The sequence below is a fragment of the Cyanistes caeruleus genome, chromosome 1 (assembly GCF_971803275.1).
Source record: "Cyanistes caeruleus chromosome 1, bCyaCae1.hap1.1, whole genome shotgun sequence".
NCBI classification, from domain to species: Eukaryota; Metazoa; Chordata; class Aves; order Passeriformes; family Paridae; genus Cyanistes; species Cyanistes caeruleus.
In genome coordinates this window covers 128225529-128243924 of record NC_141701.1, presented here as the reverse complement: position 1 = coordinate 128243924, position 18396 = coordinate 128225529, and the positions used below count along the sequence as shown (strand labels likewise).

General features: G+C 41.2%; 1 protein-coding gene across 1 annotated transcript; it reads right to left on the bottom strand.

The window, feature by feature from the left end:
• Positions 1–6023: 6023 nt before the first annotated feature.
• PDK4 (pyruvate dehydrogenase kinase 4) lies at positions 6024–16221 on the bottom strand. The gene is made up of 11 exons (XM_086856940.1): positions 15935–16221; positions 14988–15129; positions 13894–13965; positions 13131–13315; positions 12608–12697; positions 11958–12035; positions 11258–11334; positions 10663–10761; positions 10259–10369; positions 9434–9547; positions 6024–8493 (listed from the first exon to the last, which is right to left on the bottom strand). The coding sequence occupies exons 1-11, from the start codon at positions 16080–16082 to the stop codon at positions 8350–8352; spliced, it is 1260 nt and encodes a 419-aa protein (XP_086713066.1). The 5' UTR covers positions 16083–16221; the 3' UTR covers positions 6024–8349.
• Between the last annotated feature and the right edge of the window lie 2175 nt (positions 16222–18396).

The following is an 18396-nucleotide window of genomic DNA, read 5'->3' as shown; positions in this document are numbered from 1 at the left end:
CTGAGGATGCAAGGACAAAGTGCCCACTTTGTGGAACAGGGACACACACATACCTCAGACACAGTGATGTCTCTGCACACAGACTTCTGCAGCATGTATTTGGGCTTTTGGTCTTGCCTAGCTTGAACAGAAAGGCTGAGAGCTGACCTCCCTCTGATCAGGGGTGTTTGGATCTCAAGCTTCCAGTGTAAGGGCTGTAGTGCATTAAGTAAGGAAGATGAGCTGAAGCAAGAGCTGTCAGCCAGTTCAGGGCATTTATTTGCCATATGTGCATACACACATTTCTGTTCAACATTATCTTGAAGGTCTAAATGTCAGTCATACACTTCTCTTCCTCTCCTAGGTATGGCTCTTGATTTTAAATTCCTCCTGCACAGTGAGTGCCATCTTGCTGATCTCATGGCAGGTAACAGAGTGAGACCAGCCTCTTGTCTGCTCTTGCACTCTGAAGGACTTAAAAATTAGTTTGCTTGCTGTTTTCTAGAGACCTTTAGGGGTGTATGTACCTTATCTATATATCAGTAGCTCAAACCATTTTGGCTTTGTCCACCAGTCACTGGTATCAGCAGGAAGCTTGTCAGATTTCAGTAGACATGGTGTGAAGTCTAAAGGTGAGTTATTACTACTCTAATATCTATCATGTTTTTTAATATGTTGATCCCACTATATAACACTCTTTTATTGATTGAAAAAGAGTTTTCATAGGTTAGAAACATCACAAAAAAAAATTTGATCAGCAGACATCTTTGTCATCATTTGTCATCTCAGACATGTTTATGGACAACCCATTGGTCCATCATCTATATTCTGTATTCCACACTCACACACTATTAAAATAAGATCAACTGAATAACTGCTTCTGAATCTATTATTAAAAAAATACTTCCTTAAGTGAAAGTTTATCATAATTTATACTGTTATTCTCCTAGAACTGTTAACATTATTTTAAACCCCTAAACTTTCCAGTGTAAATATACTTCAAAGAAATGAAGAAAAATATTTATTTTACTCCTTCATTGTCAACAGCTTTGCTGGAATCTTCTTCTTATGACAAGAAACTGCCCTCTTCTGAAACAGCCCCCTGATAAGGGTAGACCTTTCCCCTCCAAAAACTCTCATTTCCTAAGGCAGTAGATATGTTTACTCCTAGGAACAATTGGGAGGATCCCCAGTTGTTCTCTAATTTGTTTGACTACTATAGTTCAGATTTAAAGTCAAGATGGATCTTCTCCCTTAAGATCAATAGTCAGAGGAGAGGAATAACATTCTGCTGCAAAGGAAAAGGCAAGAACAATCCATTGGAGATGGATTGGTAACATAATTACCAGGGTCTGTCTGCATCAATTTATGGCACTCCAGTGAACAATTTTGCCATTGTTTCAGCTGTTCTTACACAGATGCTGCCATTCAAAAGACGGAAGCCTGGGAATATGCAGAAGGCATTACAATTTTTATTTTTTTTTTCCTCATGCCAACTGACCATCCAGTGGCCTTGAAAAATCATCAAAAGCTTTTGGAAGTGTGACAAGTCTCCAAAGGACTCTTCCCATCCTTTGGCTACAGAAAATAGCTCAAAGCATGCAGAGCCAGGCATCAGTAGCAGGAGTATGAAGAACACAGGAACAAGAGGACAAGGCCATGGAGGAGAAGCACATTAATAAATTTGTACCAGACTTCTGCACATCTCCATTGATAACATGAATAATGAAAACTTCAGGCACCCCTGGCCAGAGCTTGAAAATTAAGCTTTCTTCATTGTGCATTTATGTAAAACCTGAGGCAAAGCTGATTAGAAGCAAGGGAAAGTTGTGAGATCAGAAGGTTTTATAACAGGTCCTAAGTAAGCAGAAACAAGTGCTTCTGTGTCAACACAAACAGTTTTATGCCTGAGCAAACAGCTTCCTGTGGTCTGTGAGGCAATGACACAAGCCAGGCAACACTGAGAGTAGTCCAAACCATCTGATCCACCCCTGTGGGAAGGTTGAATTCCACCTGTAATGCCCTTTGGAAGCAGGGGAGTGACTCTGGGTCACCAATAGTCTTCGCAGTGCATGTTACTGACTGCTGCATGCCACAGTGATTGGAGGAGATGACAAGTACCCTGGCAGGTATTTAAACCTGTTTTCTAGTTAATTTGTTAAAAATCAACCCAGAGCGTTGTGTGCAGTAAAGCTGCTAGGAAGAGAAAACCACTCTAAGGAATAAACACTGCAAAAAAGATCTTTCAGTGATTTCTCAGTATGCCTCATGGCATTTAACAGCCAGCATCAGCTACAGCTAGTTCCTAAGTTTCTGTAAAAGGTCTGCTCAGTAACTGGTATTTAGTTGTCCCAGGAGTAGTGAGCATGGCTCAGAGCTGTCTGGCAGCACTGCTGCCCTGTGGGGTGCAGAGTGATGCTGGCTCCTGCAATCATGTGGCCCTGGGACCAGTCCCAAACTCAGACAGATCAGCAACGTCAGTGATCAGAGGCAGCTCCAGGCTGACACAGTTTGTGCCAGCAGCCAGCTCATCTGCAATGATCCCATTGGCATTTGCTGCAGAATAAATATTGTCTGGGATTTTCCATTATATACCCACCCTTGCCAGCAGTGACACAGCAGCGATATAATTTTGAGCTCTGTATTTCCAGTTTTCCACAACCACGCAGAACTAGTAAGAGGACTTGAGTCATTTACCTAAACATAAATATTCACTGATATTTTAGAAAGCCAGAATTGTCCATACAAGGTATTTGCATGGGACTGGCAGGCATGACAAAGGACTTGTGGAAGACCTCTGTCTTCCAGAGTAACAGATGAGAGACAGGAAGAGTACTCCAGCCTTCCTCATATAGGACTGGGTGTCTATTTTTAGGTAACTGAATGAGCTGAGAGCCAGCTCACAGCTGAAGCCATCTAAATACAGGTGCCTAGAGGTGCCCCCGTGTCTAGGATCCCATTACAGTCAGTTGAACTCTGCCACTGGAGACAGGATTGCTATTCAGGCACCAGAGTTTGTTTCAGAAGAAGCTTTCTGGAGTCTTCTGGATACACTGACCCTGCTCATGGCAGGCAGCTGAGATATCCAGCTCACACCTCAGCTCACACGCAGAGACAGGTACACAGTGTCATGATAAGGTGTCGTACTTGGTGTGCCGAATCCCGTGCCAAGGTTCTCATCTTTCAGGCCCAGTCCAGTGATGTGACAGTGTACAGAAAGCCCAGCCTAGATCGGCAATGAAAACAAGTGTCTTTTTTTTTTTTTACTTTCTTTTCTTGTTTGAGCCTTACAGATCTGGTTGTATTACATTAATGTAACTTAAAGCATGCCTGTTGTAAACTAGAACTCTCTGTCACATTCCATGTGACAATGTTCAGCAGCTCAAAATAGTGGGATTGGTGGTCACTCCTCTTGCTGTGTTTCCTGCATCACAGTTCTATCTGGATTTTCAATTGGACATGACTCCTAGGAAGGGGGTGAGACTCATTCCTCCAGGCTGTGCCCCTCACATGGCAGGAAATCAGACAGATGCTTTCCTTTCTTTCCTCTTCCTGTTAGGAACTGCAAAGCAAGAGTGACACAGGGAAATTGTGCTAATTCTACATGGGCCAATTTGTTGCACTCTGCTTTGATTTTTTTTCATAGATGCAGAAGGAATATTGAGGAGAGTTGATGAGGAGCAGCTTGTGATACTCCATACATATTTTTCAGTTTATATAAAAATTTTACATTATTAAGAGCCTTCAGGATATTCTGAAGACCCAGGACTTCAGCTGTGTTCCAGCTACTTGCTTTGACACCCAACATTTGAGATTGCAGGGAGCAATTAAGACTGCCCATGGGTATTTCTGCCTGTTCTTCCCTGTGAGGTGAGTGGAGAGAAGCAGGACTGACTGAAGCTGCCTACCCACATGTCCTTTCCCTTTGCTGACCGTGAGGAGTAGCAGCATGTAGCCAAATACTGAGTCAGTCACTCTGTCTTGAATGTGTATGACACCACAGATGTGTAAAGCCACCTCAGGGCCTGTAATACAGGGTGAGGACAAAGGCATTTAAAATTGTGTTGTCAGTTCTTGGGAAATACAAATGCAAAGATGTTAATGCAGAAGTGTGCCCCTTGTTCCTCACCATCCCCACCCCCAAAAATTAGCTGAGATGAGGGATCATAAACTGCCATGTTCTACCTCTCATTTTGCCAAAACTACTAAAGAACTTAAGGGCAGAAAATTCTTAGATGTTATACCTCTAAAGTCTAAAGTTGGTGTCAATCCTCTAAAGTCATGATTGCTGCCATAAGGAGGGAAAAAAAACCAACTATTTTTCCAGTCCACTAGTGCTTCTTATCAAAGGTAGCAAAGCTTGTTTTGTAATAATTCTTTGGGAAGGACATTATTGCATGTAAAGGGCAAAGTCTGGCAGATTTAAAAACTTGGTTAAGTGATAGGGAAATGGTGATAATGAACAACTGTATCAAGGCTCCAGGGAGATTAATCGGGATATGTGCCCAAGGCACCCGTAACAGTAACCAGTAATCAGTGTACACTTTTTAGCTAATGATCTGGAAGAGAAAACACAGGGTGCTTTGGCGTGGTTTCTGTTGACATCAGGAACCTGGCTGTGTAAGGTCCTGATCAGAGGGCAAAGGGCGAAAGTGCAACACCTGCTTATCTCCTGTGAAACCAGAACGCTCTTCAGCCGTGGGTAAACGTGCTGATGTCAGTGCCCCCTGACATGCCAGCAGCAAGCCAGCCTTGCACCGTGACCAGGAGCATGGCCTCTCTTACCCACTGGGCTTGTGCAGGGGAAGGAAAAACCCCCACATTTTGTCTTCTAAGCTGCAGGAGCTTGGCTGGGACTGATGGTCTGTGCACAGTGTGCTGCAGAGAGACCTGGGTCTGCTGGGGCCATGTGCTTAACAGCTGCACAGACAGCAGCTTGGGTCCATCCTGCTGCACTTGGGCATCCCTGCTCCCAAGCCTGCCCTGGACAAGGTATAGAATGCATGCATGTGTATTTCTGCTTTGAAAAGCCTGACAGGAGATATGCAAGTAGAGATTGCAGCACAGTAAAAATGATGGGAAAACACAGTGGGTGTTTTTGTTGTTTGTTTCCTTTTTTTTTTTTGCTGTAGTAGTTTATTGAAATCCCTGATGTACTTTAATACATCATGGGATTGTTGTACTTTAATACATTTGGGGCTGTTTCTCCCAACACACCTGGCATACTGGTATATGTCAGAGTGGTACATTTTGATAACTGCAAAATGCAAAAAACAAGATGCTATGTAATCTGCTTCTTTGGCATTACAAGTAAAAATCCTTAAGAAGGTGAAACATTCATTTTTAAGGAGGGTAAACTCAGTACAAAAGGCTGTCACTTTTAGGCTTGCTGCCAGACAGCTGGAATCAGGCTGGTTTTCACTTCTGCTCTTTCAGGTAAAGTATCTACATCCATTTTTACAGTTACTCTATCTTCTTAAAATTAAGGGAGATGCAGGATGTCCCAGGCCAACACAAACCTGCTAAAGGACCAGTTGTACAGGACTGTTGGACCATGACACCATCTGATCACTACCATTTTCTTACACACCAGTTATGGACAGCTTTTGCAAGCTGTCCCATTGCTTCAGAGCTGAAAGACAGCTATCCCTTTAGTCTGTGGGCAAACTTTTAGTTAGATATAAACCAAATGATAGGTGTCTTTCTTTCATCAATTTTAATTTATTTTTTTTAAACTGAACAAAAGACAACTATTTTAGAGCATAGGACATGCACTGATGGAAGATTCCCAATTCTCATCTCAAAAGTAATACTGTCCTAATTAAAAAGAGTAAGGAGATGGGTGAGGTGATGAACTGAGTTTAGGTACTAGATAACCTCTTAACCAATGCAACATTAAGCATAAGCAGATCATTCTTCCAGTGGTTCTCCCCACTGCTGTACCTGACACGGTATGGGTGTTGCTTCTCATCTCAGTTTGATAAGGCTTAAAATAAAAAAGCTCTTGCTTCTACTAGATTTCTTAAAAAACAAAGATACAGACAACCATTTAAAAAGATTTTATTATAAAACTATTTCAACATCTACATCCAAGTAAAAGGCTTAAAACTACAGCTCTGCTTTCAGAATAAAGTCAGTGAATGCTGAAAAAGGTGCTGTATTGTCTAGGCAGATAGCTGTAATTTGTAATATTACACAGATTTCATATGTATTCCTTAAGTAGACTTACACTGACAACCACTGCCTGCATCATGACTGTTCTACAGCTTTGCTCTGCAAGCAGCATCACCAACATTTTTGCAGCACCCACGTGCCTTGGGTACTTTGAAACAGAAATTACTAACGAGCAGCTGCAGCTGTGTTACAGATGTACCATCAGATCGTAACTCAAGTTCAAACATTACTGGATGCAGACAGAAAGGTATCAATTGTGTTTACTTCACAACAATGACTACCTAGGTCTGTGTTTGTGACCTTGTGTTCAATTCAAAAATCAATGAACAGCTATGACAGTGAAAGCAGCTTTTTCACACCTGTATATTCTAGACAAAGGTACTTCCTTTTTATTAGCCATTTCTTTCATTGAGCTGAGCTCATCACGCATGATCTGGTGACTTTTGATGACTGCAGCTAATTCAGCAGAATAAAAACAGCCTACATGCAGTACTAAAGTCATCATGCTCAGCAGTTAATACATCTAAAATTAGTTTTTAAAATAAATGAGGCATATCAATATTTTATTTTCAATGAGAAATACATCTCAACAGGACTTCAAGAACGCAAAGGTAGTTTCCTGTTAAAAACCATTTTAGATTCCTAGTGGAATATGGAGTCATTTTCAGTCCAACAAATAGAAATCTCTAATAGAAAACTGTCATACTGAGCAGAATGCTTTACTGTATCTGCAACTTCTTGCAAAGGATCATACAAACAGATGATAATATGATAATTAGTAAAAAAAAAAATCAACTAATATTCTACAGCCCTGATAAACTTCTGACTGGCCATTTTGCCAATAGTTAGCATCTGTTAAGTTTACCTTGCTTTCAAAAGTGGAAACACACAAAGAAGATGGGCAAGGAAGAAGGTTACTGAGAATGGAATATTTTCTGAACAACTCTCTCCCACTGTCACTGTTCCTGTGGGAATCCCCCCATTTTGCTGTTCATAAAAGCTTTCCTGTAGTTTTCAGTGCTGTCCTAAACCCTTTCCATTGCAATGAACAGTTCTCAGAATAAATTTTACAGTTCCACCACCACTCCTGAAAACCTTTCCAACAGACCTTCAGTGTGCACCCATATCTTTCAGGATTTGGATTCCCTATGTACATCTTTGAGCTGATGTGGTCCAATACAGATTTGAAAAAGATAATTGGCAGATTTTGTTTGAATGTATTGAGCCACTAATCTCACAACAGAAACAAACCATAAGACTGTGTTTTAAACATGCTGGTTTTTGCAACATGCTTATACGGTACATATTACCAAAACCTTTCTGTTCAACTTGCATGTCTAACTTCAGTTTATGGAAAATACTAACTGACTTGGCACACATCCTCCAGAATACAGGGACATAGGCCAGATGTACCCTAATGTTAGAGCTGTTACAACCAAGTAGCTTTCCATTTCTTTCCAACAGCTTTTAAAAATACCCTGATTTTCTTCTTCATTACCTTATGCATAGAAGCTCTACTTAGCTTAATTCCCATAAACAGTTCAACATAAAATATCTAGCAATGTGAGTCACAGAGCAAGGCACCACATAAGAATTATTCCTGGAATAGCTTTTTTTTAAAAATGGGACTTCCTTATATATGGCAAACACTTTCTCCCTACTTCTCAGGGCTCCCTCTCCTCCAGTCAGGCTGTACTTAAATGCTGTTTTTATCTTGCTACAAGACTAACCTGTTAAGTGGATCTTTTCCAAATGTTATAAATACAACTTCAAAATATGGATGTTATCTGTCTACCTGAGAAGTTCTGTAATAAGATAAACTGCTGATAACTATTCTAACAGAAAAATATGCATCAGCATAACTTGTTTATCAGTCAGTGTTCAGAATTCAAGCATTAAACAGGATTTATAAATTGCACACCTCTACCACACCAAGTCCTTGATCACAGTAAAAAAATAGCTTGATTTTCCTCTATACACAGCTCTTTTTTAAAGACATATGTGCTCTATTTTCCTCATCCAGAAGTCCACAGCAAGATTTCAGATTCAGTGCATATAGCTTAGGCTTATGATAGTCTTATCTTCTTTTTCCTCTGCTAGTCCTGAAACTTGCTTGTTTGAAGGTAGATGAATACTTCCAAATGCTGCTCTTAAAGCCAGCTTGATCCCCCGGGATGTCTTGATACCATCTTCTCTTCAGGAAGCTGCACTCTGCTTTGCCATATTCTTTGGGTCTTTACTTGGGACACACCAGTCATCTGCCTCTGAGGTAGCCTGGTAATGCTTGGAAGCTGATTTGTTAAAAACTGGCAGTTTTTCCACTGATTCTGTTGATAAGGCCTAAAGGTCAAGAAGGAACAGGTTACTCTCTCCCAATAATGTCACTTAGAAAAAATTCATTCAGCATGCCTAAAGTATTAAGCCAGTGGCACTACAAAATGAAGCTATTCACACAAATGTTTCTATAATAGATATGGTAGTTTATGTGCTTCAGTATCTATGATTACTTTGGGTAATTTGGTAGGACAAATGCAGTAACATCACATCCTATGTATGCATTTTTAATAGGCCTTAAGCAGTATCCTCTAACATGATTTCAAGATAGTCCAGGAATGCATGGAAAAGGACTTTGATTTGCAAAGTTCCAGTCAAAATTTTTCAATGGAAGTGTTGCATATATATAGCTGAACTGTCTCTTCATTTCATACTTCTGCTCTGATTGCACTTCAGTGTTTTCAGTCTAGCAAGAGAAATTTAAAGCAATTTTTTCCCCATGACTGGGCACAGAAAGTAGAAAGAGCATGTAGTGCTATTTGCAGGTTTCTTATAGAAACAGCAGTGCAAGTTTTATGCCCAGCGTTCAAAATTCCTGATACCTGCATCCACTAGAGGGGCTATACAGCAGATGTTCAACAGCACCTTGACTCCTTAGGGATTTAGTTTATATGGACTTTCTGGTTTTCAGAATAAACAAACCAGATCTGTTGTTATACCTTTACTTTGCTCTCTTCAACTGCTTTGTATTCCATGAATGAGTAGATAACATTTTAACACAATCTGAAAACCAACAGGGCTCTCACTAGTAGCTGTTCAAGTAGACTAGTTAAAACTAAGCGACTTTTTTGATACCAGTTAAAAACCTGTTACTAAATCTGTCATTTCTCAATAAAAAAACAAGAGCTACTCATGAGCAGAGAATCTGTTTACCTTAAAATGCAAGCAAGTTATCCCACTGCATTAATGATAGCAGTCTTTTATTTGAATAAATTTAAATACATACCTTCAAGTAGATGATAGCATCTGTTCCATAACCACATATGGAGTAAAGGTTTAGATCTCCTTGAAAGTATTTAGCATACAGACGAGAAATTGGCAAGCCATACCCAAAGCCGGCCTAAAAATAAAGTACAATATAAAATTAATTATTTTTATACCAGCTCTAATGGCTTAAAGTTAAATAGCTGGAAAGTCTTCAGAGATTTTTAAGCTGCTAAAAAATCTTTTGCAATTCCTCTTCTCTTAGAAGAAAACATAAATCTCTCATCAGTTTCTTAGAGAATGCTGAAGCTGACCATTAAAAAACCAAAGTCATAAGAAAAAGATCTCCATAAAAGAGGGAGGGTTTATATATATGTCCCACTTTTACATATTAAATTTCAGTATTTTTCTCTCCATTGATACTGCTAGTACAGCTTGATTAGTAAAAGAAGCTTGCTACTGGGAGATAAACATAATAATCTAAAAGACTGTTCCAGTTGTGCTTGTCTCCAGAAAGACTGCATGATCTACAGTAAGTTTGAGAACAGAGTGGAGAGTGAAGACAAAGTAAATTAGTGTCAGTGGAATGCAGGAAGAAAAGAAAAAAAAAAGGGGGGGGGGTTAAATTCAGGTTGGAATGTTCTTCTTTGTTTATGCCCTTAAAAGAGTATTTTTGTCCACTAAGCTAAATACTAAAATTCTGTTTCCGAAAGTGTAAATTCATACTTATGGGGCTTGGTAACCTTCGCATACCCCACAAAGCAGCAGGATGGACATAGAGCTTCATTATTAGCCCACCAACACTTACAACAACCTAAGTGCAACATGAGTATTGAAAGTATCTTACAAGAGGGGTATTTCGACCATCATCCACATTTGGCCTTGGTGCAGTGGAATACATGTAGCTAAAGAGCCGCTCAATTTTCCTCACTGGAACACCACCTCCTCGGTCTGAGATCTGATTTAGGAGAGAATGAAGTTAACAACAAGCATGCACAAAGAATGGTATTTAAAATGCTGTCGTTTGAACACAACTTTCCAACAGTCATAAATGCAATCATTTGCTTTGTAGCATATTATTTTTCAGCTAGATAATTGTGCTACATGGAGGCTCATATCATCAAGATGGTGCTCTTGTGCTCATGCAGGTCTTTGACCTGTTCTCAGAGCCCAGATCTCTTAGTAGAACTAGCTAAACATGTATAATAAAAAAGATTACATTAAGTCCATTGTATTAGGCCAACAAAATACCTTGATTGCCAGGTCTTCCTTTCCTAGAACAACTGTCACTTCAATCGGAGAAAGGGTAGGACTGTTTTCTTGGAATTCAACAGTCGCTCTCATTGAATTCTATGGAAAAGAAGGTTACCATGATCAGAGGTTGTTGAATCCATGCACTTCAAACCATATCCCCTTTACATAGAGGCAAAATTATCCCTTATTCCTATCAGTGCCTGGTTTCCAAGGGACACACTTAGCATTTTGGCATAATGGGAACAGAAGAAGTCACACACCTAAAAGTGTCTAAGCATAGCCAAGACTCTTCTCAGTGAAAGATTACAATGTTCTTGCCCAACATTAACTCAGGCACTGTAAATTAAATAACATAACTCCCTTAAAGTCAACAGGTTTCTGGAGAAGAGCAAAGTTCAGCAGTTGCTAAAGACTGCCAGATTTCTGTACGTCATGTTGGCAGCACCCAAGTTCAGCTGCCCTCCTAAATACATTGTCCACTCCACAGAAAAGGCAGTAGGGAAAACCTGCAGATGTAATCTCTAAAAGCAGAAGGCTACTGGTGGTCACAACCCCACATCCCACTTCACTCTATCAGTTTATACTAACATACCTTAAAAAGCTCAAAAAGCATGTGAAAAAGATGAGATGGAACATATACAATGCTAATTGGTTCTCCTGGAGCTTTTCCTAAAGGAAAAGAAAAATAAAAAACAATTTAAAAAGTGATGACATTTTTTTATATGGTACCCAAATTTTACAATGGGCAAGTTGCCAAAAATAAAAAAATTAAATCAAGTTTCATTTTTGGTTTTTCCCCCCCTCCAAAACTGGCAAACAGCTTTATGCATTCATAACAGGGTTTAGATTGCAACTGCCACTTGCTTAATAAGTTTCTTTTCAAATAAATAAAAGAATCAAGTATTTATTCCCCTTTATAAATAAAGGACTTCAAACATTAAACAGACTGCTGTCATCAGACACATGCAGGCAGCTCAGACCAGGCCCAGCATTTGGGTCAATTCCTCATTCCAGATATGGAGCTCCTCTCTAGCAACTTCTCATATTACTTTAAGTACAGGTTTGTCTGACTTTTCTCAAATTTATAAATGGTACATCAAAAATGTCGTGTTTAAGATATACCAACATTTGAGTTCTAACATGGGGGGTTAAATGAGATGCCTGTAACAGAAAATGAAGAGGAACTAGCCCAAGTCAGATGAACTGGTACATGCACTAAAGTTACAGAATTGGGAGCCTTTTGACTCAGTAGAAGAAGCAGTTTGGCTACTGATAGGAAGCGCTCATCTTACCGTTCACTTGAGTAAGTTTCAGTTCTGGAGATGTTAGGTAATACTGGTCACACAACATCTTGGAACTTTCATAAGCATCTGAAATAATAATTTCAATGAATGATGTAATATATAATATTACAAATCAATAATATCAAGCAATATAATATCAAGCAATGCAAAAATTAATTCTAATCCATGGCAGAATACAGCTTTTAACTGCATTAGTGGCTAAGGTGTTAGACAGTCTAAGACATAGCTAAGGGGATGTGTCTCAAGGGAATGATAACATTGCATCCACTGTGTTCACCAAAAATTGAGAACAATGGGCAATTACAGAAGCATGAGCAAATCTTTGTACAGTTTCATTATTGTATAGAACTGATGCATCTGTTTTCTACCAGTAGGCAAGACCAACCTCATCACCTCAGATAACTTCAGCTCCTACCTCATCTGTCGCTTGCTAGGACTTACTTCAACATGTTTTTTTACCACTACTTTGTATTTTAAATTCTGTTCTCTAAAAGCTCATGCTTTGATAAGCCTGCTTTCAGCTACTTCAGTTAAAGCCAGTCAATATCCTCTACAACAGAAGCTGGTACCCAAACTGCTTGCAATCAGATATAGATACTGATCAGGAAGAGAAATGTTAAAGCTCTGAGAATACGCACCATTCACTACTTCAACAACATCACAGCAAGGATCAATACTTCCAATGTGCCTTGGGTGCCCAGAGCCAGATTTATCATCAAAAAGAAGAGCTGTTTGACATAAGAACAATACAACATTTAATCCCAAATATTATGTTATAAAAAAAGCCCCAAAATTGAGACTAATACAGTGTGATTGCAAGATACAATCACATAAAATACTGAATGTTGTTTATGCCTTTCATGAGTTCAAATGCCATCTACTGTCAGCAAACTATCTTGGCTTTTCTGTGGCTCACCTCTAAAGTTTTTTCAGACATAAAGAATGATATCCCTACATATTCAACCAAAGAGTTATTTCAGTTATTCTGTAGTCTAGGAAACAAGTTTTTCTATTACTTTCTTAAATGACAGATTCAATTTCTAACTTTTCAGTGTCACACAAAATCATGTGAAGCAGTTCTCCAGCAGTTTTAAGAAGTGTTTACATTAACATGTTACTCATTAGGCTGAAGTTTTTTCTCAGGTAAAAATTTCTACTTACTGTGCTGGTTCATTAGCATCCGGGTGGAAATGCGGCTCATGTAAAAACGATCCAAAAAATACTGGATGTTTTGATTGGTGACAGGATCTACTTTAAAAGTGTCTTTGTATTCAATTATTCCTTGTGCCATTGTAGGAACCACATCATGATGTCTGTTTCGGACTCTAATTAGAGTATCTATAAAGCTACGTTAAAAAGAGGTTGTTTTAGAATATTATTCTCAGACTACATAGAAGCAAGCTTTGTATTATATAATTATCTAATCTAGCACCAGCAGAGATAAATGCTTAACAGCCTTAATACTAAAATACGGTGTGGTTCTTTTACTCTTTTAAAAGTAATTCTTCATTGCCCTAATACAGAAGTATTTGGCATTTTTAAAACAAAAGGTGTAATGAGCCAAATCAAATTTACCACCTGTGTACTCATTTATTTGAGCAGAGGAAAATGTAAGTAAAGGAAGATGATCCCAAGCTGACATCTTGGAAACAAGCAGAGGTATGACATCACAGGTAATTTTTTTTTTTTTAATATTTCTCTGTTATGACAGTTCAAGGGGCAATATGACCTTGAAATTAGGCTGCAACAGGTCACATTTATTTGCAATACTGCTAAACATGGTCAGAGATTTCAACCAGCTTGTTCTATGTTCAGCTCTTCCTGCTAGATTATAAAATTCAGCTCATCACAACTCTAAGTCTATAGTATGTTGTAAAACGTAGAATATGAACTAAAAAGTTCATAGAAAAAATGAAATGCTTACTCAGATAAGACTTTTTGGTCATCTGGGCTTTTCTGATGGAACTCAATCAACTCCTTTAGGCTTTGGATGTACCTATTGAAAAGGAGCACAAGAAATAAATGCTATTAATTTGATTGTTATTAATTTAGCAATATGAAAAATACTTTGTCTTGTGCACATCATTAGTCCTAACAAGTCATCTAGGAGTTTTAAGTATCTTTGAAATATCCAAGTTACAACCAACAATGGAATGACAGATGGACACTTCTTGACTGCCTGAACTCCAGAAATTTTAAGTCTTTCTTTGTGCCTGCCACTAGAGAGGAATCTAAGCCCTCACTTAAGCTACCCAGTGATCCCCCTATAATTCTTGAAAAGAGTTGTATTTCAAAGGAAGATCCAAACAACAACACCAATCAGAAAGCAAAACTTTTCCAAATCTGATCAGCTTTGGCAGAAGCTAAGTAGCTGAGCTTCTTGCACTAACATCTGACAGCCTTGACGCATACGGCAAAGGCACAACAGTTTGCTATATTAAGAAGAGTTTCTAGATCTCACTCTAATACTTCTGCTGTTTATGTCAGCCATCCTGGCAAATGCTGCAACTGTGCCAGTAAGCAAGGTTAAATCAGATTCAACTACTGTGTCAACTGCAGAGATTATGTTAATTGAATTTCAAACACTTGCTGCACAGGTCAAGGCAAGATACTTTAGAATAGAAGCTCTGTTAGTAACTCCATCAGTAAGAGATCAAAACAAGTACATAGCCTGCTTTCCCAATTTGTGTGGGTCTCAGGTAATGCTGTGTGGAAACAGAACATGTTTTCTTTTCTCCCTTCCTAAATAATAAGTAAGATTTGCTCTATTAACTATTTCGAACTGTTAACTCTCTGCCCCTCTAAACTATTTTAAGATAACAACATAACCATATTGCTTTTCAATTTAATTTTAGCATGCTAGAAAAGGACAGTGTGTGACAGCTTGCAACACAGATTTGATGAAGCATTCTGCATTTCTACTGCATTTTCTTATCCTTTCTACTATTCAAAAAAGTCTTTAACAAGTTCTCAAAGTGGTGTTACTTTGCATGCTGAATTCAAGCAATTCATACTTACCAGCTTTTTACTAATTTTACTGATGGAGTGCCTAGTAATTTATCAGGAAGAAGATCAATTTCTTTCAGGATGTTTGCAAACCTCACAGGAAGTTCTTGTCGTAAAAATGAGAAAGAAGTTCTCTCACATCCATTATTCGAGCCTATGAATAAATCCAAAATAAAGTTTTTGTTTAAAGAAGTTTCAAGATGCAAATACAGATTGCTGACTTTCCATAAACTTCAGGACTTTATTTTCCCTGCATTCACGAGGCTTTTACTGGCCAGCTCACCTAAGTGTTAGGTGTTACAGGTTTGTGTTGAACGGTGTTTACATGACAGTAAGCCACAGCGCGTTCCTGGACGGAATACTTGAACAGCTCCCATTTAGACATGAGCCTTAATTGCAATCCCCTGAGAAGCACTCCGGTAAACAGGAGGTTGTTGGGGGTGACGTCTGGCAGTATCATGTGCGCACAGCCGCCGGCGCTGCCAAAGCGATAATGGATCGGGGAACAGCGCGTTCGCTCCGCCCGGCTCCGAGTGCGCGGAGCACCAACACGCCCCGCAGCCCGTGTCCCTCTCCGTGCCTGCGCCCTACCAACGCCGCCCCAACAGTGTTGGAGCGCATCTTCAGCTCGGATGGCGGCACTCACAGCTCTCCAGCCCCTAGCACCTGACCGAGGGTGCCCGGCCGAGGCGACCTCCCCGCCGCCGGCAGATTCCCAGCGGGGCTGGGAATACCCGGCGGGACCGCTCTCCTCCTCCGCCCTGGCGCTGGGCAGCCGAGCCGGGGGGCGGCAGCGACTTCAGCGCTGGCTGAGCGCCGAGCCCTCCGGGCGGGGATCGCCGCCTGTCTGTCCCGCAAAGCGCCGCTCCCGCACCCCTCCCGCGGGGAAACGAGCCTCCGAGCGCCGGGCTCGGGCTGTTCCCCAGCCCCGACCTCCCCCCGCTCCTCCCGACTCTCACCGAAGTCCAGCAACTGCTTGATGGAGAGCGGGGAGGGGGAGAAGCGGGAAAACTGCTCCACCTCCTGCGGCAACCGGCCGCTGCTGCTGCCGGCACTGGCCCCTGCCAGTGGGGCGGCGCTGCGGAGGGCGATCCGGGCAGCTTTCATCGCTGCCAGGGCGGGTGCGTGGCACGCAAGCGATCGCCGAGTGAGCGGGAGCTCCGAGGGCCCCGGGCCGGTCGCTGTTCCCCGGTGGGTGGCGGCGCTTCACGTGGCGCCTCTATTTACACTCGCAGGGGGCGGGGCTGCGGCGGGCCCGCCCCCCGGGCGCTCGTGACGGCGCTGGCGGCGCTCCCCGTGCCCGCCGGCCCGGCCCGGCCCGCCGGGCGCCCCGCCAGCGCCGCGGGGAGCGCTGCACTGCCGGCCGGGGCTGCCGCGGGAGCAGGGCACACGGAGCGGCGGCTGTGGGCTGTGCTGCTGTGCCGCCCGCGGTGACCTTGTGCAGCGGGCAGGGGCCGGGCCAGGCGGCGGGGTGGCCGTGGCCAGCTGCGGGGGCGCCGTGCTGCTCCCGCCCCTCACGGGCCGCGGGCTGTGCACGGGCACCCAATGGCCCGGCGTGAGGGGCGCGATGGTGTCCGGGGGAGTTGTGTGTTTGCACTCATACAGGGGTGCTGGCGGTGCTGGTACTAACAGGGTAGCTCCAGCGTCGGAGCAGAGGCTGCGCGGAAGGCAAAGGGAGCAAAATCAGATCCCAGCCGCAGGGTTCAGGTTGTCGACATGTAGGTCGTGTCTGTGACCTGGTTCATAGCACCAAATACCCGAGGACAGCTGTGCTGGTGACGCACTGGCCCCAGATCAGCATGTGGCCTTTTTTTACTGTCACTAGAGCTAAGAAGGGGCTGACACCGCGCTCTCAGGGACGGCTCATCTCCCAGGGTCACAGTCGATCTGGGAAAAGCCCCTTGACCTTTCCTCTTTGCTGGAGAAGGAGCTTTGATCTCCAGTGCTGCCTGGCCTTTTCCCGACGCGCCAAGTCCACTTCACTGGGGGCAGGGTTTGAGTTACGCATTGAAGAATGGAATTAATGTCACATCTGAAATCTTCGTCTGTAACAGCAGGAGCATGTGGCAGTAAAATAATACAAAACAATTGTTCCTTAATATTTGCATACAACTCCCCAGTTGAATTTTATATGCATATGTTTACAGAAACAGACATGTAAACTCTTTTTCATGGGAGGGAAGATCAAATTCCTCACAAGAAATCTGTGCACTTAGTTTAATAGACAGAGGAAAATACTTTAGCTTGTCAATAGACTGTGTTTTTTAACTTTATCTCATTTTTGTCTTCCTAGTATATATGTTATCCCTAGTTATGATTCTACTCCCCCTGTACTTTTTGTTTTATTATTTTATTGCTCCCTGTTTTATTATTTTATTGGGGGAGTTATTATGTTATTTTTCCATGAAACACATTCTGGTTTACTGCAGTGATCAAATGTTGGCATATGAAATATGAAATGAAGCAAAATATAGACATGAAATACCAGCAAATATAATGACTTTGATTTTTCCTGTCCTTGCTAAAAATTAAAATTTAAGAATTTGCCATTTGCTTTTGACTTTTTAAACTTGGTTTGCCTGCAAGTTGCAGATGAGCCACAGAAGTGAAAATATAATACAAATTTGTTTAAACCATCAAACCTGTAGGATAGCTTTTGTTTTGTTCCACTTTCTTCCTGAGGCCACTAATTTGTGACAAGCAGGAACCTCAAAATTAACTCTCTGCAATAAAATCTGGGTCAGGAAGTTCTCTGCAGCAGGCAGTTATTGCAATTTATAAGGTCACTATTTCTATTCCTACAAGATACTTTATTTAATCTGTTAGTGTGCTGAACCTGCTTAATATAAGTAACTCGAATATCCTTTGTGAGTAGTCTGAATAGGGAAATAGTCTACTAAGAACAATTTCTGTTGTTTGCATTAATTTTCTTTACAGCAACTTCTTTTCTTAATGTTTTCCCTGGTAGTTATATGCAGTAAGGTATGAACAAATATCTTGCATATTCAGTTTAGCTGTGAACAAAGGTAATATTGTAGCTGCAGGAAATACGGGAAGCGTGTTAGCTTCCCCATTTGTTAAAAGGACAAAGTTCCAGTAACTCAAAACCTGGGTGTTTTTCAAATCAAAACAAACTTCTACAAGAATTTTGCACATCAGAAGCACAACTGAGTTTTTTTTACTCAGATGAGCTTCTAAAAGAAGCATGTCTCCTTCATAATTCAGATTTGTTTCTTGCTTTGTATGATGGTTATGTATTACAGGCAGTTCTGAACAACATAAATTTCCATTCTTGCTTATATCTGTGAAGTAACTACTGTGGTAGTCCTGAATGTTGAGCAAGAAAGCTAAGTTTTAGGCACAAGTGTAACAATATATGATGGTTCATCATCAGCCAAACTGCAGGTGAGCTAGGCAGGTG

What these genes read in the sequence shown, in the direction of transcription:
- PDK4 (XM_086856940.1), bottom strand. Translation starts at nt 16,082, where the DNA reads ATGAAAGCTGCCCGGATCGCCCTCCGCAGCGCCGCCCCACTGGCAGGG. An exon ending in GATGCTAATGAACCAGCACA is followed by an intron (nt 12,698 to 13,130) that starts GTAAGTAGAAAT and finishes TATGTCAAACAG; the next exon opens with CTCTTCTTTTTGATGATAAA. An exon ending in GAAACTTACTCAAGTGAACG is followed by an intron (nt 11,335 to 11,957) that starts GTAAGATGAGCG and finishes CTTTTCCTTTAG; the next exon opens with GAAAAGCTCCAGGAGAACCA.